The sequence below is a fragment of the Cololabis saira genome, chromosome 10 (assembly GCF_033807715.1).
Source record: "Cololabis saira isolate AMF1-May2022 chromosome 10, fColSai1.1, whole genome shotgun sequence".
Taxonomy (NCBI): Eukaryota; Metazoa; Chordata; class Actinopteri; order Beloniformes; family Belonidae; genus Cololabis; species Cololabis saira.
In genome coordinates this window covers 47,876,570-47,897,886 of record NC_084596.1, presented here as the reverse complement: position 1 = coordinate 47,897,886, position 21,317 = coordinate 47,876,570, and the positions used below count along the sequence as shown (strand labels likewise).

The window sequence follows — 21,317 nt, the reverse complement described above, 5'->3', positions numbered from 1 at the left end:
TGTTATGGCTGACTTGTTGGTCTCTTGCAATGCCTTCTCTTTTATTGCTCTTGTTTGAATTTTTCCCGTCTCCTTCTCACATTCCTTTTGATGAAACTTCTTCCCGTTTCTCCGATGTATGTTTTATTACATGATTGACAGGGGATTTCGTATATTACGTTGCATTTTTTGTTGTGATCTCTTTTGTCCTTGGGGTGCACTAACAGTTGTCTGAGTTGTGTGTGTGGTTTGACCGGTGTATTGATGTTGTATTTTCACATGGCTCTCTGTATTTTTTCCGTGACTCCTCTGATGAACGGTAGAGTCACCGTCCCTCTGTTCCCCGTCTTGTTGGTGGGTTTGTTCTTATTCTTTTTCAATTCCGTTTCTTTCCTCTTCACTTGTTCTGCTCCTTTGTTTATGGCCCATTGTGGGTATTGACATGCTTTTAGTGCTTGTTTCCTCCATTGCTCTGTCCTCCAGGTCCGTGATTATTGTCGCGTGTTCGTGTAAAGTTCTGATTACTGACATCTTGTGAGCTGTGGGGTGTTCTGATGTCCATAACAAATATTGATCGGTGTGGTGGGTTTCCTGTGTATTTTTATTTTGATATCTCCGCTGTCTGTGTGGTGTATTTTTATGTCCAGGAATGCGATGGTGTCGTCTGTCTCTTCTTCATGCGTGAATTGTATGCTTCCGGTGGTGTCTATTGAGTTGAGGTGGGCTGTAAGTTGCTGTGTTTGACCGGTTTTTATTTTTTGTCCAGGATGTCGTACCTTTTTCACAGCGTGGGTCTGAGCGCTTCGGGTGCTGATTTGATAGCTTTTCCCTCCAAATCCTCCATAAATAAGCTGCACATTATGGCTGACAGTGGGTCCCCCATCCCGAAGCCTTCTTTTTGTCGGTATATTTGATTTCTGAACGTGAAGTATGTGGATGTGGCAATAAACTGAAGGAGCCATGTGATGTCCAGGGTGGTGAAGTTGGTGCGTTTCTTGAGTGTCCTGTCCTTCTGCAGTCGGTCTTGCACAATTTCCAAAGTTGCTTGTCCTGGTGTTTTGGTGAAAAGTGAAATTACGTCGTGTGATATGAATATCTCCTCCCTGCCCACCTTGATGTTCTTAAGTTCTTTTGCCAGTTCTTTTGAGTTATTGCAGTGTTGTTCTGTTTGTCCTAGCATGGGTTTTAATATTTCTGCAATTGCTTTTGATAAGTTGTATGTGACTGCACCTATACTGTCCACTATTGGGCGTAGTGGTGTTGCAATGGTTGTAAGGCAATGGCCTGGTATTTCGGTGACCTTTGACACTTCCGAAGGTCACACAGATCTGAAACTCGGCACAGTGGATGAGAGTCACCTCCTGATTACAGAGTCTAGAATTTCAGCTTCCTAGCTCAAAGCGTTAGTGAACTGTGCAAATTTAGCCACTATAACAAAGAATAATATATAAATAATAATAATGTCATAATCCGTGTATATATCATGACAACGGATCCCATTGACTTTGCATGGTACAATATCTGTGGTGCTCACACGGAATTATACCATTTTCCGTGTATATACAGTACCACGGAAAATAGTGGTGAGAGGTCGTGGGCATTTCACAGATTTTTGTGCGATCAGGTTGCCTGGCAGCTTTTCAAGCTGGGGGCTGGGCCTTTTAAATCTGTTTTTATTTTTTTTTTACTTTATTAACAACTCGACAAACCTATATAAAAACACAGAGGCTTCGCTGCCCAATTAATTACTCTACATGTTGTAAACATAAGTGAAATTAAAGCTGCAGGCAGCGATGAACGGGACCTCGCGCGTGCAATTTCCACCAATTGATGATGATGATGATGGTGTTGATGATGATGATGAAGGTGATGATGATGATGATGGTGTTGATGATGGTGATGATGATGATGGTGATGATGAATATGATGATGATGAGGATGATGATGATAATGATGATAATGATGATGATGAATATGATGATAATGATGATGATGATGATGAATATGATGATGATGATGATGATGATGAATATGATGATGATGATGATGATGAATATGACGATGATGACGATGATGATGATGGAGATGATGATGAAGGTGATGATTAAGGTGATGGTGGTGATGATGATGATGGTGATGATGATGAAGGTGAGGATGATGGTGGTGATGATGATGATGATGAAGGTGATGGTGGTGGTGATGATGGTGATGATGAAGGTGATGAGGATGATGATGGTGATGATGATGAGGATCACATATCGGCCAATCAGCTACTAGTATCACTTCCTGTTTAGTGACGCGGCGCCACGGCCACGCCATTTCAGGAAAAATCACGATTTTGATCACTTTTCATGGTTAATGTCTTTTGTGTCTTCTGAGCGAGTTTTATGTCGAACGGACGATCCTGCTAGGAGTTCATTAAAGTACGACACGTGAAAATGGCATAATTTGCGCCAAAATTACACGATTAATTCAAAATGGCCGACTTCCTGTTGGGTTTCGGCCATGGCGCCAGGAGACTTTTTTTTAAGTTGCGACATGATACAAGTGTGTACCGATTTTCGTGCATCTACGTCAAACCGTATCGTGGGGTTTGAGGCACAAAGTTTTCTAGGGGGCGCTGTTGAGCCGTTAGGCCACGCCCCCTTTTGACACTATTAGAATACGTAATTTTTGCCACATGGTACGTGCGTGCCAAGTTTCACAACTTTTCGAGTAAGTTATGCGCCTCAAAAATGAAATTGTTTTCGGATAAAATAATAAGTCTTAATATTATTGCTTACGCTGCACCCCTCCAAAATAAAACCACCACATACACTAAACGATCTGGTGAGTTGTCAAGCCAGAGATAATTCATTACCAAAAAAAAGGTTTACATTGTCCAGTGTCCAATATATTCTAAGGAACATAATGTATGGATAATTATTCATAGGTTGCATTTACGCAGCATAACATTAATTAATTTAGTGATTGCCTTGTCAAATAAAAGGTATAATAAAAAAACAACATGCTTTTTTTTGGAGCAAGCAATAATTTCCGGGTTGTCTCACAAAAACACGGGGGTGCTGAAATTCAAAGAAGAAATGTGTGACCCTGGGAACACTAAAAGCCGTTTTATGTTGTTCTATGTTGAAATAATATCTAAAGTTATACAAAATATAATATCTCAACAGTTCACACAACTACCTAATATTAAAAGTAATTAAAATAGCATATAAGCCACTTGGTTTCTGTGTTGTATGGATTACTGTGTAGGAACTCCATTACCCAGCATGCCCTAGGTGCTTAGCACATGCGCAGTAGCTTCAGCAGAGCGCCAGCTGGGAGTGTCAGTTGTTGTTGTTGCCATGGCAGCCACAGGCGTTGATTATAGCGGTCTGGGAATAAACGTCTTGCTGAGACCAGCTACACGCCTCGTCTGCTATATACATATATATTAAGACAGACAACACATGGTGTCAGAATGGGCCGCGCGTAATTATAAGAAGAAGTTTTTAAGTAGTTAAAAAAAAAAAAAAAAAAAGGTGCCAGTCTCGACGTGAGGTAAACAGACACACAAATATTGTGAAATTTCAATATTTCTTGCTATGAATATGATAAAATCTGCTTTTCATGGTGAAACTATGTTAAAATATTGCAATTTAGACCGAGAATCAAAGAAATGGCAGCAATTTTATATATATATATATTATACTCCACATTATACTCCACAGCTGAAAACTTGAAAGTCACGTGACAGAAACGAAACCTAACGAAACCTATTACAATGAATGGGCCACGGAACGCGTTCTCATCTCACGTTTTAGGAGGGCAAATCGTAAACATTGCCACGTTTTGCAATGTGGACCAACGTAGCCTGTACCACGTTTTTCTGTGAGACTGGGTTGGTTTTGACGCGTTGTGTATCCATTTTTCGTAAAACGCCGTTTTTTGTTGCGCTTGTTTCCGTGCCTTTTCCATCAGTTTATTTATTTTCCTTATGTGGTGTCTTTCTGGGGTTGTGAATTCCTCTTCGTGTGTTTTGTTGAAATGCTCATCTATTTCTTCCTCCGTCTCCTTGCTCTGGGGGTACCGGTGTTTAAAATTCTCCAACTGTTGCTGTAAGTCCGTGTTGACGTTGTGTAGTTTGTTTGTTGTGCATCTTATTCTTTCTTTTACCAGAGTCATCCGCACTTTGTTTATTATTTTTTCTGCGTTTTTTGTTTTTTGCACGCCCTCATAGTAAAAACAGCTGATAAGGACGTTGTCACTTCCCATCACGTGACACTCTGAGGAAGGCGGGAGAACCGCTGAAACTGTCAGACGGAAGGTAAGACGTCGGAACTTTGTCTGAAAAAAAAGAAACCTTGGGATATCTATCTGAAGACATAATGAACACAAAACAACTAGTGAAACATCTGCTTTTTGCAGACCTGCTGATGATCGATTCATCAATTATGATTGATGAGCAGCACCGGGTGTAACTCACCCTCTTAAATACTGTGGAAGCAGTAAGGGGGTCATTCTTTAACCGCGATGATCAGATGATTTTCACCTGCTCGTGGCAGCTTCATCAAATGGAAGCTCCTCACACCTCTGCCCGTCAAATAATGACAATGTTGTGACAGCATGAAGGCTTATGTCTGACTGCTTCCAGATTAAACTCAGAAACCATCAATAATGATGAAGAGGAGCTTTCAGTCAACGGTTCGTCAATTAGTGCAACGCTACGATTGGTTGACTGAGCTGAGCCGAGGAGATTGAGGCCGTCAAATTCATTGACAGGAGAGCTCAGATTAAACACTTGACAAAGTCTGCACTTTAATCACAGAGATGAGCTGCAGACCCGCATTCACATGTTTGGTCAGAAACCTCCAGCTCTGAGGCACAGTCAGACCTCAGACATAAAACTTCCATCCTGACACCTCAACTTTGCTCAGACCTGAACTTTCATTAGTCCTGATACCTGAACCTTCCTCAGTTCCCAGATTAAACAAAAACCACCCTAAAACCAGAACCCTCCAGAACAATCAGAAACCTCAGTTTGAATCTCTGTAGATCTGTGAAGAAGTGAACGTCCAAAAACCTCAATGACCTGAAGAAACATTAGAGAGAAAATGGGCCAGAATTCCTCCACAGGAAATGATGAAGTCAGGCAGAAACACCTAGTGAGAGTTACTGCTGCTGGAGCTGGATCTACTGGATCACCAGTTTAGCTTTCCCTACAGTGTCTTTTTCTTTCTTCATTTCTTTTAAATAGATAATGGCACAGTTTAAAACGTTATACATGGTTGTTCATGTGAGGTTTTTTTACCACCGTACCAGTGATGTGATCCAGACTGATGCTGGTTTTATTCTGTGTGTGTGGATCTTTGTAGCTGAATTCTGTTGTTATCTCTCGTTTTCTAAAAATGAAACTCAGGTGTCAGTCTGCTGTAAGATGATCCGGGGTCAGTGTCTGCTGAATCAGAGTCCTTAGAGGGCAACACGGGTGCAGGAAGTCTAAACGTCAGAGCCGTTTGTTACTGTCAGCTGAACAGCAGCTGCGACGAGGACGGCGTGGAGATCAGTACCTCGACTGCAGCCTTCGCCCGCACGAACTCGTCCTCCAGAGATTCGTTGCTGATAAGCAAAGAGCGAGTCCGTCTGCGCTGCCTGCACTCGCCACCATCCTGCAGCACACACACACACACACACACACACACACACACACACACACACACACACACACACACACACACACACACACACACACACACACACACACACACACACACACACACACACACACACACACACACACACACACACACACACACACACACACACACACACACACAGGAAGGTCAGCCAGCTGATGTCATTGTGAAAGTTAAACAGAGCACAAAGAAATGGTGAACACTTAGTTGAAGCTGCTTCCATATAACAACACTGGTCATATGTTTTACTTCACAGCACTGCCATCCTGGAGACCGAAGAGATGTTGTTAACTTAAACTGCTGGGCAATAATGTGTTGCGGTGTGTAGAGACGGTGCACGCGCCATGACTGGTCAGAAAAGTGGTCTAATGATGCTTGTCAAAAAGTCACCCCCCAAACCCTATGCTACACAGAGAATCCCTCACCACCAAAGAAATGAGTGCTGACTTTGCTGAGGTTATGGACCCTGTTGTAAAAGCTGTCAATTGTCCTTACAAACTGGCTTTCCCGTGGACCGGTATTGGCACGCGTCTTTGAATTCCGCACAGCTATCCACGACTTTCTAGTGAGCCAAAAGCACGGAGCTGGCTGCATCTTTCGGTGATAATTTGTGGGTGACTAAACTAGCCTATCTAGGGCATTTTCTCAGAATAGACAAGCTCTGCACCACCCACCAGGGCCAGTCATCTCACTAAGGTAGGCATCCCTGGCATCCTGAAGTTAAACGTTTCATTGTTGGAAAATAACAATAATAGAACATATTGCCTCATTACCAACTACTACTACTACTACTACTACTACTACTACTACTACTACTACTACTAATAATAATAATCATAATCATCATAATCATCATAATATCAATAAGGATATGCATGGACGTTTCATCAACCATAAACACATGTAGGCTAATAACCCAGTCAAGAATTGGTTAATAAGGTGAAATAAGCAGAATAAAACACATCTAAAAGTTATAAGCCAGGCTTAAAATGTGACACATTAAAAAAAGGGAAAAAATAAGAATTACAAGCGGGGTCCCTGCTCTGTTTTTCTCTTATCCAAGGGGTCCCTGGGTTAAAAAAGGTTGAAGACCCCTAATCTAGGAACTACTGTACGAGTAAACCTGCACTCCGAGAACGGAGAGCTCTGTTAGGAACACATGGTACTTTCAGGTCTATCAGGTCGCAATTAATACAATTTTGAATTGGATTCTGAATTTTACATGTAGCCAATGGAGTGACGCTAACACTGGAGAGACGTAGTCTCTCCTGCTGATTCCTGTCAGTACTCGTGCTGCTGCATTTTGGATCAGTTGGAGCCTATTCAGCAAATTACTTGGACATCCTGCTAACAACACATTACAGTAATCTAGTCTAGAAGATACAAACGCATGAACTATTTTTTCTGCATCACTCTGCGAGAGGATTTTCCTAATCTTTGCGATATTACAGAGATGGAATTTGGAATTTTACAAACCTGATTAATATACGGTTTAAACGACAGATCCTGGTCGATAACAACACCAAGGTTTCTCACAGTTGCACTGGAAGCCATCGCAACACCATCTAATCCAGGGGTGTCGGACTCCAGTCCTCGAGGGCCGCATTCCTGCATGTTTCAGATGTTTCCCTGCTTCAGTACACCGTGATAAAAGTAGCTGTGACACCAACAGAGCTGTCCAGACCTTGATGACAAGCTGGTGATGACCATTCATTTGAATCATGTGTGTTGATGCAAGGAGACATCTTAAACATGCAGGATTGCGGCCCTCGAGGACTGGAGTCCGACACCCCTGATTAATCCCTTCCTAATGACCTAACCCCTGTCTTATCTGAATTAAGAAGCAAAAGATTTCTGGACATCCAGTCCTTAATGTCCCTAAGACATGCCTGAAGTTTAACTAACGGTTCTGTTTTATCCGGCTTCATAGACAAATAGAGCTGCATATCGTGAGCATAGCAATGAAAATGTATGCCCTGATTTTCCATCCATCCATCCATCCATCCATCCATCCATCCATCCATCCATTTTCCGCCGCTTATCCGGAACCGGGTCGCGGGGGCAGCAGTCTCAACAGAGATGCCCAGACTTCCTTCACCCCAGACTCTTCCTCCAGCTCTTCCTCCAGCTCTTCCGAGGCGTTCCCAGGCCAGCCGAGAGACACAGTCTCTCCAGCGTGTCCTGGGTCTTCCCCGGGGTCTCCTCCCGGTGGGACATGCCTGGAACACCTCCCTAGGGAGGAGGGACATGCCTGGAACTCCTCCCTAGGGAGGAGGGACATGCCTGGAACACCTCCCTAGGGAGGAGGGACATGCCTGGAACACCTCCCTAGGGAGGCGTCCAGGATCCTTATCCTTTCGGTCACTACCCAAAGTTCATGACCATAGGTGAGGGTAGGTGCGTAGATTGACCGGTAAATCGAGAGCTTCACCTTTCGACTCAGCTCCTTCTTCACCACGACGGTCCGGTACATCGACCGCATAACTGCGGACGCTGCACCGATCGGTTTGTCAATCTCCCGCTCCATCGTTCCCTCACTCGTGAACAAGACCCCGAGATACTTTAACTCCTCCACCTGATTTAGGACTTCTCCACCCACCCGGAGAAGGCACGCCACCCTTTCCCGGTGGAGAAGCATGGCCTCGGTTTTGGAGGTGCTGATTCTCATCCCTGCCACGTCGCACTCGGCCTCAAACCGCCCCAGCACATGCTGAAGGTCCCGGTCCGATGAAGCCAACAGGACAACGTCATCTGCAAAAAGCAGAGACGCAATCCTGTGGTTCCATAACCGGATCCCCTCCGGTCCCTGGCTGCGCCTAGAAATCCTGTCCATAAAAATTATGAACAGGACCGGTGACAAAGGGCAGCCCTGCCGGAGTCCAACATGCACCGGGAACAAGTCTGATCTACTGCTGGCAATGCGAACCAGACTCCTGCTCCGATCATACAGAGACCGGACAGCCCTTAATAGAGGGCCCCGGACTCCATACTCACTGAGCACCCCCCACAGAATAACACGAGGGACATGGTCAAATGCCTTCTCCAGATCCACAAAACACATGTAGGCTGGTTCGGCAAATTCCCATGAACCCTCGAGCACCCTGCGGAGGGTGTAGAGCTGGTCCAGTGTTCCACGACCGGGACGAAAACCGCATTGTTCCTCCTGAATCCGAGGTTCAACTATCGGCCGTATTCTCCTCTCCAGTACCCTGGCGAAGACTTTCCCAGCAAGGCTGAAAAGTGTGATCCCCCTATAGTTGGAACACACTCTCCGGTCCCCCTTTTTAAAAAGTGGCAAACCACCCCGGTTTGCCACTCCAGCGGCACTGTCCCCTTCCTCCATGCAAAGTCGCAGATAGGCGAAATCATCCTCTATTTTTTTAAGAGCTGAACATAATTTAGTTTTGTTAGCTTTGACAGCCTAGGGGAGATGTTTATGCCTAGATATCTAATGTTTCCTGATTGTAATTTAGTAGTGGCTGTATTCTGGAAATTACAGTTGATGCACAACACTGTGGATTAGGACCAGTTGATAGAATAGTCAGATATAGATGTAAATCCATCTATGAGTGCAATTGTCTGTGACAGTGAGATTTGTGAGTTCTGGAGGAAGAGTAGTACATCATCAGCATACAGACTTATTTTGTGATCTAAAGTTTTGCATTGTAGGCATTTATCTGTACAGATGTCTGATGTCTGCCGACCTTCTGACCATCTATCTATCTAATAAAACCTGATTTACAAATGGTTTGTGGTCTGTGGACATTTGTGTGTGGATTTTTGAGACTCCCCTGATTTGCCTCAACCCACAAATGTCTTTTTTTAAACATGGAATGATCTGCAACCAATCAGATATCTTCCTTGTTTCAGACAATCATAAGAACGCACCCCACGTGGTGGACGATTTACTCATGAGCCAATCACATTAAGCCATTCAAACAGCACTATATGTGTGTGAATTTCAGTCATTTCAACATGGCTTCCATCAAGGACAGCGGAGTGGTACATGAAACATCTCATTTAACATGTTTGGCGACTTAATTCCCCTTGTTATAAGACGTTCTTTAATTATTAATCTCAATTGCTTTAATTGTGCAACTACCAATACAAGCCACATATTGTAGTGACAGCTGTCCATGCAAAAGCACTGTCATGTGAGATGGCTCAGGGACTCATGGGATGCCAATTTCCCTTGGAAGTTTCCTTCACCAACTGTGTTTTTATTTCTTTATTTTTTTTATTGTTGTTGCTTGTCCCAGTTGTGATAGTTTCTGCAGGTGATGTTCTGATTGCTGGTTCACCATGAGTGAGATGGGTGTAGCAGCTAATGATACCTCTCTGTGTGGTGTGATGACTTGTTCATGTTGACTTGTTATTAAAGTTAAGCTTTCAGAATTCCAACAAAGTTCCATTTGCAAATCATTTTGAATCTGAAGTCAGTTTTGACCAGACGTGATGTTTCCTGCACATACAGTCCAGTACAGTCCCTGGTTCAGTCCTCAGGTGTGTAACTGAATCTCACCTGTACTGAAGCTGTGAAGTCGAGGTCATCGAAACTTTGGATGTCCAGTTGGGTCTTTGTCAGTGGATCAGTTTTAAACTCTGCAGACCTGAAGGAGGAAAACCATGTAGTAAGTGACACCAACACACTGCACTTTCATTGTAGAAGAACTTAATGCCAGAGATTCAAGTTTGTTTGTCATCACAAAATGATACCATTACTTCATGGACAGCTGAGTATCACCTGCATGAAACTGAAGGTTGATACCATGCTGGCTGGCTATAGCTAATGGAAATATGTATAAGGTGAAAAGCGTGGATCCAAGTCCAGTACATTCATTCATTGTTGGAGCCATACTCTAGTGGCCAGTAGAGAAACAGTAAGTCCAGATCCAGACCCTTGCAATTGGGTTTCAGTGGTACGTGGAGGTTCTGAGGAAGCTGATTTGAGAGCTTGGGGAACCATCAGTAAATGGAACATGGACTCGCTTACCACAGCAGCTCGCTGGAGGAGTGGTGGGAGGAGCATCTCTTCTTGTATCTCCTCCTGCGTCCTCCATCCTCCACGTCTAGGTTACAGTTGTGCCATTTGTCCAGCGGAGACGATGGTCCGACTGCAGATGTGAACAGATAGCATGAAGAAGCGCTTCATATCTTCCTTCTGAATACAGGTGTTGCATTAAAACTTTCTGTAAAACTGAACTAAAATAACACAAGGTCGACATGCATGTTTACGGAGGAGATTAAAGCAGGAAGTTCTCATCACAATAAAAGCCCAGACTGCAGCGCTTTGATGGGTTTTTGCTTCTGACTCACTGACACCACAGCTTTTAACTAAGGGAGCTTTCACACCTGTCCCGTTTGGAGCAGTTGTTCCGGAACAGGGAGCGTTTCCCCCTAAAGATCGGAACGTTTGGTATATGTGAACACAGTATTCGCGCTCTGAAACAGCACAAAACAAGCGCCTGATTCCATTCGAGACCTGAAACGGTTCATTTTTTTTATTTGTAGAACATAATCGACACAGCAACCGATACAACTCCATTCATTGTGTATGTGCTCCGCGGCGCAAGGAGAGGAGTCGGTGCAGCCTCCACCACCTTCTCTCCTATTGGACGTGCCGAGATGTTGTCCCAGTGCAGCACGGTGAATTTAAAAATGTTCAATTCGGGCAGGGTTTCGGAACAAAACAAACGGGCCACAGGTGTGAAAGCTCCCTAAATGAGTGACAGGAGCAGCTAAAATAAGGGCCAATCCCAATACACCCCCTACTTTCTACCACTAGCCCTCACTCACTACCACTAGCCCTCACCCACTACCACTAGCCCTAAAAATGAAGCCACAAGCGGTAGGGCCCTTGTAATCTTCCCTAGGGATTGGGACACCACTTGCTACGTCACTGCGTGGTTTACATTCGTGTACGTAAGGGACTGCGTAGTTACGTTTGCAGATACGTCACACCATATCAGGAAGCCGAGAGTTAAAAGCCGTTTCAATTTCCGCTGTAGCGCTGTTAATATGCCACTTTATTAAGTTCTAATATTTTTTCAGGCGCAAAAGTAACCGTTAAGATCCCCAACCTGGGTTCAGTTTATCTAAATAACGCCTGTTAAGAATTTTACTCCAATGTTTTCGGGATGAGAAGAGCCGCCGGCTCGGGAGCGGATTTATGGTTCCGCGTTAAATCGACGCAGAGCCTACGGCGTAGGGTACGCGGCGACACGCACCGTACGCTGTAGGCTCTGCGTTGGTGTAACGCGGAACCATAAATCAGCCTTTATTCTGGCGAAATCTGAAGATACAACGCAACAATGACCAAGCGAGTGATTATGTACATTCATTGAGTGAATATTATGAAAGTAAAATATATATTTCTTGCTAGAAATGTAATCAAAACGCATTTTTATGCAGAAACTAACTCAAAATATTGATTTTATTCACTAAAAATTAGAAATGTCTGCCATGTTTTTTTGTTTGATTCAGTCTGCAAATGATGACGTAAAGCATTCTGGGAATTTTTTTTGGCCCTCGGTCGGTGAGTCAGCATCTGAAATCCCTCGCTCTGAAGGGCTAGATTCATACACACTAGCCCTAGTTATGGTCACTACCCCTACATGCAAGGAGGAATTGGGACACCTCTACTCTCACGGGAACGCGCAAAATTTAGGGGTAGTGCTGAAAAGTAGGGGTAGGGGGCGTATTGGGACTGGCCCTAAATCTCATGATGCTGACCAGAGGGTGACATGGCAACCTCAGCGGATACTTACAGTTCTTTGAAAATAATTATATTTAGCAACAGAGCTTTTACTTCTGTGGTGAAGTGGAGATGTAAATATTTAAAGTTTAAAAAGGTCAAATCTAATGGAACTGATTTTGTTGTCTGATCATCCCACTGCTTGATCCATCTGTCTGTATTGATGACTGTAGGACACCTGTTCACATCCTGGCCTGCCCCCCAACCACCTCAGTGTCTGCTGTCTACATCTGCTTATATAGTCATCCCTGTATTGCACCAGTTAGCCATTGTGTCTGTGCCTCTCCTTCCTCTGTTCTTCATTCTCTCTGTCTGTTTTCTCTTTTCCTGCTCTGCCCAGCTGGCCTCCGGCAGGAGGGTCTCCCTTTATGATCCGGGTCCTGGTCCAGGTTTCTTCCCTCCTAAAGGGGAGTTTTTCTTGCCACTGTTTGGTTGAAGGTTTTTCTCCCACTAGGGGAGTTTTTAACGACCATTGTTTATGTAATAATGTAATAATTGCTCGGGGGTCATGTTCTGGGTCTCTGGAAAGCACCTGGAGACAACTTGTGTTGTAATAGATGCTATATAAATAAAATTGATTTGAATTGAAATGGAAATTTTCCCCAGTGTGTGAGTAGAATCCCTGCACCTTTGGGTTTTGAAGCAGGTTCTAACTGGTGCTTGTGCCTATGTGGCAGACAGCAGTTTGGAACACCCAGCCTTCTTGGAGTTTCTGGTAGGTGTGCTGGAGAGTGCTTCTAAACTGCACTCCATTATCCTATTGGAGAACGTCAACACTAACATGGATGTTGACAGTGTTAGCTGGAAGGGTATGGCTGGGTTGAATGGCCTCTCTAATCTGCCTTGGGAGATCCTTCAAGGTGCCAATTCCCCTGACAACACCACTCCTGGGAGTCATTCACACAAACCCCTCCTACTTTGGCGATCAAAGGAAGGGTGTGCACTAATGTGGACTCTGTACCAGTCTCATGTGGTGAAGATGGAACTGAGACTGTTTACTGGTATCCACCAGTAAATGGTTGGTATGTGCATAAAACTAGTCCCATAATCTTTTCTGCAGAAACGATGAGGTCCTGCTTTGCAACATTTCCCTGCAGATTTCTTTTCAGAAAAATAGTAATTCAAGCTACAATTATTGCAGAAATCGAAACTAATCAGAGGTTCTGGACAACCATTAATATTATTCCTGGAAGGACTTATCAGAGAGAAGATAAAATGAATTTATTTGTATATCTTACTGGAAGTGGAGTCAATACCTAGTCGAGTTTAATTGGCATTTAGAAATATTGATGGTTATCCTCTCTAAAAGCTTTGTGGTCTATAGGAACCCTGCCCAGTGCAGAGAGTCACCTGAGTCCAGAGAGATCCTCTCTGGTGTTCTGGGACTGGTGGGCAGTTGTTCCACTTCCACCTGGATCAGTTCTGTCTCCTGGGTTCTGGTTTGGCATCTGGCACTCTCGGAGCTGGCTTTCCTCCTCAGAGGACTCCTCCAGTGGTTTTTGTTGCTTCTACCACTGCTGTCACCTGAGTCGCTGAGGTCCACCAGGTCCAGAGCTGTGGACAGAACTGCAGCAGGGAGAAGGGTTAACACTCAGAAACGTGAAGTCGGGTTTCCTTCAACCACAGTCCAGGTTTGAGACTTTATTTTGGCATCTAAGACGTTCACCATCACTGTTGACAGGGTTTATTTCAGTTTCTGATTCTTCAGTTGTGCTGATTCTTTCAGCACAACTTTAGGAGACTACTTCTGTCTCTTTTAGAAGCACCACCGAAAGGCCCAGTCTGCTTTGGATGGTCAACCAATCAGAACTGGACACAAATTTACATATTTTTTAATTTTTTTTCATTTTTATTCCAGCTGCTAAAATTTGACAAACTACACTTTCATTAGGTGAGCTGACATTTAGAGTTTATTGTGATTAGAGGGATAGTATGTGATGAAATACCAAAATGCATCAAAATCATCAGAAATAACACAGCTGCAACATCTGATACCATTAACACATGCTTCCAGCTACCTTAGCCTACATTAGTATTTAATATAAGCAGCAAACTCGTTGCTTGTCTTCAGCAGGATCAGATGTTTCTGAATTCATCTGCGTCTCTCCTGGTTGTGGAGGAATTCTGTTCCCTTCTTCTGTCCAATTTTGATTCCGTTTATAGTGGGGTTTTGGATGTTCACGTCTACAAAGCTCTCTGAAGTCCAACCACAACATCTCAGTCAGATTCAGGTCTGGATTTTGACCTGATAATTTCAGACCCTTGATTCTTTAATTTGTCATCATTCTGATGTAGATCTCCTTCTGTGTTTGGGATCATTTTCTGTCACATGACCCAGTTTTAGCCAATCTTCAGGGATCAACAGATGTCCTCATATTTGTCTCTAGGAGCGTTTGGTCAACAGAGGAGTTCATGATTGACTTAATGACCGACCGGTGTCCAGGTCCAGGCCATCATCCCTCCACCAACACTGTGCTTGACAGAGGTCTGAGGTGTTTCTGCTTTAATGCTGTGTTTGGTGTTCTCCAAACATGATGTTCAGGACTACAGTATTGCTATTGCTACATTAAGCCCAAACAATTTTACTCTGGCCTCCTCTGCCCATGGGACATTGTTCCAGAAGTCTGCTGGTTTCTTCAGATACAGTTTTCCTCAATCTTCCTTCAATGTTTTTCTAGAGAGAAGAGGAAACTTTTCCAAACAAGCCGTACTAGTTCAGTCTTCTCTTTGCACTGAGCTCAGATCTCCTCCTTAACCTGAGGAGTGAGCAGGCCGCATCTTTTCACCAGACAGGGTGGGGCTTCTCCGGCCGGACGTAGCGCGTGGAAGGATCACGTTATTCCGGCCGGATCCTCCCCACCCCATCTGGCGCCCCGGCTGGCCAGAGGGGGCATGTATAGCCCAGGACTGTGTGCATGTTTTTGTGAGGGTAGCTCCCATTAGCTACCCAAGGGAACACGGGGAGAACATGCAAACTCCACACAGAAAGGCCCTTTCGCCAACCCCAACAAGCTGAAGTCATGGGGGAACTAACACGCACTTCAGCGCCCACAGCGTCCCCCGGCGGGAATCGAACCCAGGACCTTCTTGCTGTGAGACGGCTGCACTACCAGCTGCGCCACCGTGCCCATCATCATGGACTTTTCTGACCATTTATGGTCTGATGATCTTGGGGTAAATCTGCAGACAGATCCACTCCCAAGGAGACAGACAAACTGTCTTGAATGTTTTGTGAATATCCCACTTTGGAACACTGAACTGTGAAACAGGATTGCTTCTGTAAGATTACTGATGCCTTTTCCTTTTGGCATTGACATTTGAAAAAACATCTGCTTATATAGCAGTCCTTATATGCAGCACCTGGCTGCAACTTCCCCTCTTAAACTGTCATAATGATGAAGATCACATGGAGGAGAATCTAAAGTCTCAGGCCCCGTTTACACGTAGCAAAAACGGTGATATTTTCATGCGTTTTGGCCGTTCGTTTACACGAAAACGAAGTTCAAAGTCACCAAAAACAATTTCTGAAAACTCCGGCCAAAGTGGAGATTTGCAAAAACTCTGTCTTCACGTTTGCTTGTAAACAGAGGGAAACGGACATTTAGGCTTCAGAACGTCACATTATGCAACAGAAATGTCACCAGCGTCATGTGTGCGACCTGTGTTTACAATTTGTTTGGCCACCGTCAATATTTTCTTGTATTTCTTGTACCTGTTTTATATTCAAAAGTCACACTTAAAAGTAAATCCACTTCTCTGTCACTCCAAACGAAAGACTCTCATTCCATCTTGGAAGTAACTGGAAGGTGTCAACCGGTGCGTCCGAAATGCCATGCTAAACAGTAAAAAGTATACTAAAGTTTGGCACACTTTTGAGTAAATATCAGTAGTATCCATTCATTCGGACGTACTATTCAGAGCGCACACGGCACTTCCTGCCGTTGGGAGGAAGTGACGTGTCACAGCAGCAGTAGCAGCAGTAGCAGCGCTCCGCTCTTTCCCATTTATCCTGGCCGAAACAAGATGAAATTATATAAAATTATTATATACGAATATTATGTTATGAGGGGGGGGGGGGCGCAGGCCAGCACGCAGCTCCCGAGGCTCCAGCCTGCAAACATGCACAAAAGAGAAAAGAGGGGGGCCGGCACAAGATACTACAGGAACGATGGACAAAAATGATAGCTATGAGATATTTATAATAAATAGAAATGGTAATGGAGAAGAGAGGAAGGGAAGAGGAGAGGAGAAGAAGGGTGAGAGGCACCGCCCAGCGGATCATGTCGGTGCCCCCCTGCAGCATAAGCCTATAGCAGCATATCTACCGCAAAGCTATATTTGAGACTAACTATTATAGTCTTGTTCTATAGCTGCAACTATGACTACTGACTCTAACACACTAGAGTTTACACTACCTAGAGATTTACCAACACCAGCTAGAGGTTTACTAAACACTAACTATAGGCTTTACTAAACAGAAAGGTTTTAAGTTTAGTTTTAAAGGTGGAGGTGGTGTCAGCCTCCTTAACCCAGATTGGAAGTTGGTTCCAAAGTAATGGTGCCTGATAGCAGAACGCCCGCCCTCCAAATCTACATTTAGATACTCTAGGAACTACGAGTAAACCTGCACCCTGGGAGCGGACAGCTCTGCCAGGAACATAAGGCACTATCAAATCTTATAAATACTGCGGAGCTAAGCCGTTTTGGGCTTTATATGCAAGTAATAAAATTTTAAATTGAATTCTGAATTTTACAGGTAGCCAATGGAGCGACGCTAACACTGGAGAGACGTGGTCTCTCCTGCTGATTCCTGTCAGCACTCGTGCTGCTGCATTCTGGATCAGCTGGAGCCTATTCAGCAAATTACTTGGACATCCTGCTAACAACACATTACAGTAATCCAGTCTAGAAGATACAAACGCATGAACTAGTTTTTCTGCATCACTCTGCGAGAGGATTTTCCTAATCTTTGCAATATTACGGAGATGGAAAAACGCTATTTTACAAACCTGATTAACATATGGTTTAAACGACAAATCCTGATCGAAAACAACACCAAGGTTTCTTACAGTTGCACTGGAAGCCATCGCAACACCATCTAGTCCCTTCCTAAGATGCTCTGGACCAAGAATGATAACCTCTGTTTTATCTGAATTTAGAAGCAAGAAATTTCCGGACATCCAGTCCTTGATGTCCCTAAGACATGCCTGAAGTTTAACCAACGGTTCTGTCTCATCCGGCTTCATAGACAGATAGAGCTGCGTATCATCAGCATAGCAATGAAAGTGTATGCCGTGATTCTGGATTATACTTCCCAACGGCTGCATGTATAAACTGAAAAAGATTGGCCCTAGCACTGAACCCTGCGGAACACCACAACAGACCCTTGACTGTTCTGAAGAAACTTCATGTACATGAACAAACTGGAACCTGTCAGATAGATATGATTTAAACCAACGTAGAGCTGTCCCTTTAATCCCAACAACATGCTCTAACCTGTGCAGTAAAATGCCATGATCTACAGTGTCAAAAGCAGCACTGAGGTCCAGTAGAACCAATATGGATACTAATCCCTTATCTGAGGCCATAAGGAGGTCATTCGTAACTCGAACCAGTGCTGTCTCTGTGCTATGATGCATTCTGAACCCTGACTGAAAGACTTCAAACAGATCATTTCTATACAAATAGTCACATAACTGGCTTGAAACTGCCTTTTCCAGAATTTTAGATACAAATGGAAGGTTGGAAATTGGCCTATAATTAGCTAAGGTGTCTGGGTCAAGAGAAGGTTTTTTAAGTAAAGGTTTGATAACTGCCACTTTGAAAGCCTGTGGTACATATCCTAAGCTTAGGGATAGGTTGATTTGGTCCAGTATTGTCGCACCAATAAGAGAAAAAACATTTTTGAATAGTCGAGTCGGGATGGGGTCTGACATACATGTGGTAGACTTAGCTCTATTAACGAGTGAAGTCAGCTCAGGGAGGTCTATAGGATCAAAACAGTCTAGAGTCAAGTCAGAGCCTAGGGAAGTCGCTAAAGCTGAAGAAACGCCCACAACCGGCTGGTTGATTTCTTCTCTAATTCTCGTGATTTTACTGTTAAAGAAGCTCATAAAGTCTTCACTACTGAGAGCTGCAGGAATGCACGGCTCAACAGAGTTGTGACTCTTTGTCAGCCTGGCTACAGTGCTGAACAGAAAACGTGGGTTACTTTTGTTATCCTCTATCAACGTTGAATAATAAGCTGTTCTTTACCCATCATAGTGGGTGATTTTAATATTCATATGGATGTTGAAAACGATAATCTTAAATTAGCTTTCAATTCTCTTCTAGAATCGATGGGTATCTCACAAAAAGTGGACAAACTGTTTTAATCATACCCTCGATCTCGTTCTCACCTACGGTGTTGAAACTGATGATCTGTTGGTGTCACCTGTAAACTCCCTTTTATCCAAACATTATTTAATAACGTTTGAATTTAATATTGTCGATGTTGAAGTGCAAAATAGGAGGTATTATTTTAGCAGATGTTTGTCTGATGAAGCTATTGCTAAATTTAGTGAGGCCATTGCTCATCTTGCGACAGTGGAAAATAGTGAAGCCTCTACTGAAGCAATAGAGGCCAGTGACCTGGGTTCTGCTTCTGCAGATGTTGATTTCCTTGTTAGTAATACTGCTGATTTGTTGCATTCAGCTTTAGATGAAGTTGCACCTTTGAAAAGGAGGGTTTCCAACCATAGGAGCTTAACTCCCTGATATAATTCAGATATCCGCATGTTGAAACAAAACGTGCGTAAAATGGAAAGGAAGTGGTACTCTTGTAAGTCTGTAGACTCCTATCGTGAATGGAAAGATATTCTAATAGTATATAAAAAAGCCATTCGCAAAGCCAGAACAGGGTTCAGTGCTAGGGCCAATCTTGTTCAGTTTATACATGCAGCCATTGGGAAGTATAATCCAGAATCAGAATAATCCAGAATCACGGAATACAGTTTAATTGCTATGCTGATGATACGCAGCTCTATTTGTCTATGAAGCCGGATGAAACAGAACCGTTAGTTAAACTTCATCAAGGACTGGATGTCCGGAAATTTCTTGCTTCTTAATTCAGATAAAACAGAGGTTATCATTCTTGGTCCAGAGCATCTTAGGAAGGGATTAGATGGTGTTGCGATGGCTTCCAGTGCAACTGTGAGAAACCTTGGTGTTGTTTTCGATCAGGATTTGTCATTTAAACCATATGTTAATCAGGTTTGTAAAATAGCATTTTTCCATCTCCGTAATATTTCAAAGATTAGGAAAATCCTCTCGCAGAGTGATGCAGAAAAACTAGTTCATGCGTTTGTATCTTCTAGACTGGATTACTGTAATGTGTTGTTAGCAGGATGTCCAAGTAATTTGCTGAATAGGCTCCAGTTGATCCAAAATGCAGCAGCGGCTTAGCTCCGCATTATTTGCAAGACCTGATAGTGCCTTATGTTCCTGGCAGAGCTCTCCGTTCTCGGAGTGAAGGTTTACTCGTAGTTCCTAGAGTATCTAAATGTAGATTTTTGGAGGGCGGGCGTTCTGCTATCAGGCACCATTACTATGGAACCAACTTCCAATCTGGGTTAAGGAGGCTGACACCACCTCCACCTTTAAAACTAAACTTAAAATATTTCTGTTTAGTAAAGCCTATAGTTAGTGTTTAGTAAACCTCTAGCTGGTGTTGGTAAATCTCTAGTTAGTGTAAACTCTACTGTGTTAGAGTCAGTAGTCATAGTTGCAGCTATAGAACAAGACTATAATAGTTAGTCTCAAACATAGCTTCATGGTAGATATGCTGCTATAGGCTTATGCTGCAGGGGGGCACCGACATGATCCGCTGGGCGGTGCCTCTCACCTTTCTTCTCCTGTCCTCTTCCCTTCTTCTCTTCTCCATTTCCATTTTTATTTATTATAAGTATCTCATAGCCATCATTTTTGTCCATCGTTCCTGTAGTTTCTTGTGCTGGCCCCCCTTTTTCTCTTCTGTGCATGTTTGCAGGCCGGAGCCTCGGGAGCTGCGTGCTGGCCTGCGCCCCCCCCCCTTACCCCACCGCTCATTCCGTTGCTGCTTCCACCTGCCTGCCTGAATTTAATTTAATTGAATCAATGCACACTAATAAATTTCTCCGGAATGAGTATAGATAGACTATACAATTGAGTACGTTCTAATGTTTCGGACGCACTAAAAAATCTCGCATACTCCTTTTGCATACTCATTAGGGTGGAAGTATGCAATTTCGGACGCAACCATGGTGTCATTTGTTGATGTTTTTTTTTCCAGGATACCGATTGGCTAGCATGACTTTATACTTCTCGTTACACTGCCCCCTGTTGGTTTGGCTGCTCATAGCACCCCTTAACAGCGGGTTTGTGTAAATTATGGTATTTTTCAAAACGTAGGGGGGGAAATAACCGTTTTTGTAAACTTTGTGTAAACGTGGCATCAATGATCAAATCAGGCCTTTACTCATCTTTAATCTCTATGATCAGACTGTTCTGCCTACTGATGTTTCAATTCAATGATGCAATCCTCCATACTGATTTATGATGATTTAAAAACTAAACAACTGTGTTGTTGAATGTGTCAGAGGTCCGTCATAGTGTTTTGAATTTCCATACTTGAATCTCAAGTTAACTGCTGAAGTCAAAGCTGACTCTGGTGGTGAGACATGAACACAGTGACTCTCCATCACTGATTACTGCACATTACTGCTGCATCCCATCCAGGTGATCAATTAGATGGTAACTGAGCCTGATGATGGAAAAATGAGATGACAACTGTGCCTTTCAACCACCTTGATCAAACTGGAGGAGGTTGAGGAGATTACATTTCTGCTGCTGCTTCATGAGACATGCTGAATCATCAGTCTGACTAATGC

At 43.5% G+C, this 21,317-nt stretch overlaps 1 protein-coding gene across 2 annotated transcripts in view; it reads right to left on the bottom strand.

Moving 5' to 3' along the window:
* The window catches only part of LOC133453170 (PEX5-related protein-like), a 112,158-nt gene that overhangs the window by 30,765 nt on the left and 60,076 nt on the right, over positions 1–21,317 (bottom strand). For both annotated transcript variants that reach the window (XM_061733075.1, XM_061733076.1), the window contains exons 3-6: positions 13,762–13,977; positions 10,651–10,771; positions 10,180–10,267; positions 5,532–5,630 (exon numbers count right to left, since the gene is read on the bottom strand). In XM_061733075.1, the coding sequence (XP_061589059.1) occupies positions 5,532–5,630; positions 10,180–10,267; positions 10,651–10,771; positions 13,762–13,977 (524 nt within the window). The remainder of the gene's footprint in view (positions 1–5,531; positions 5,631–10,179; positions 10,268–10,650; positions 10,772–13,761; positions 13,978–21,317) is intronic.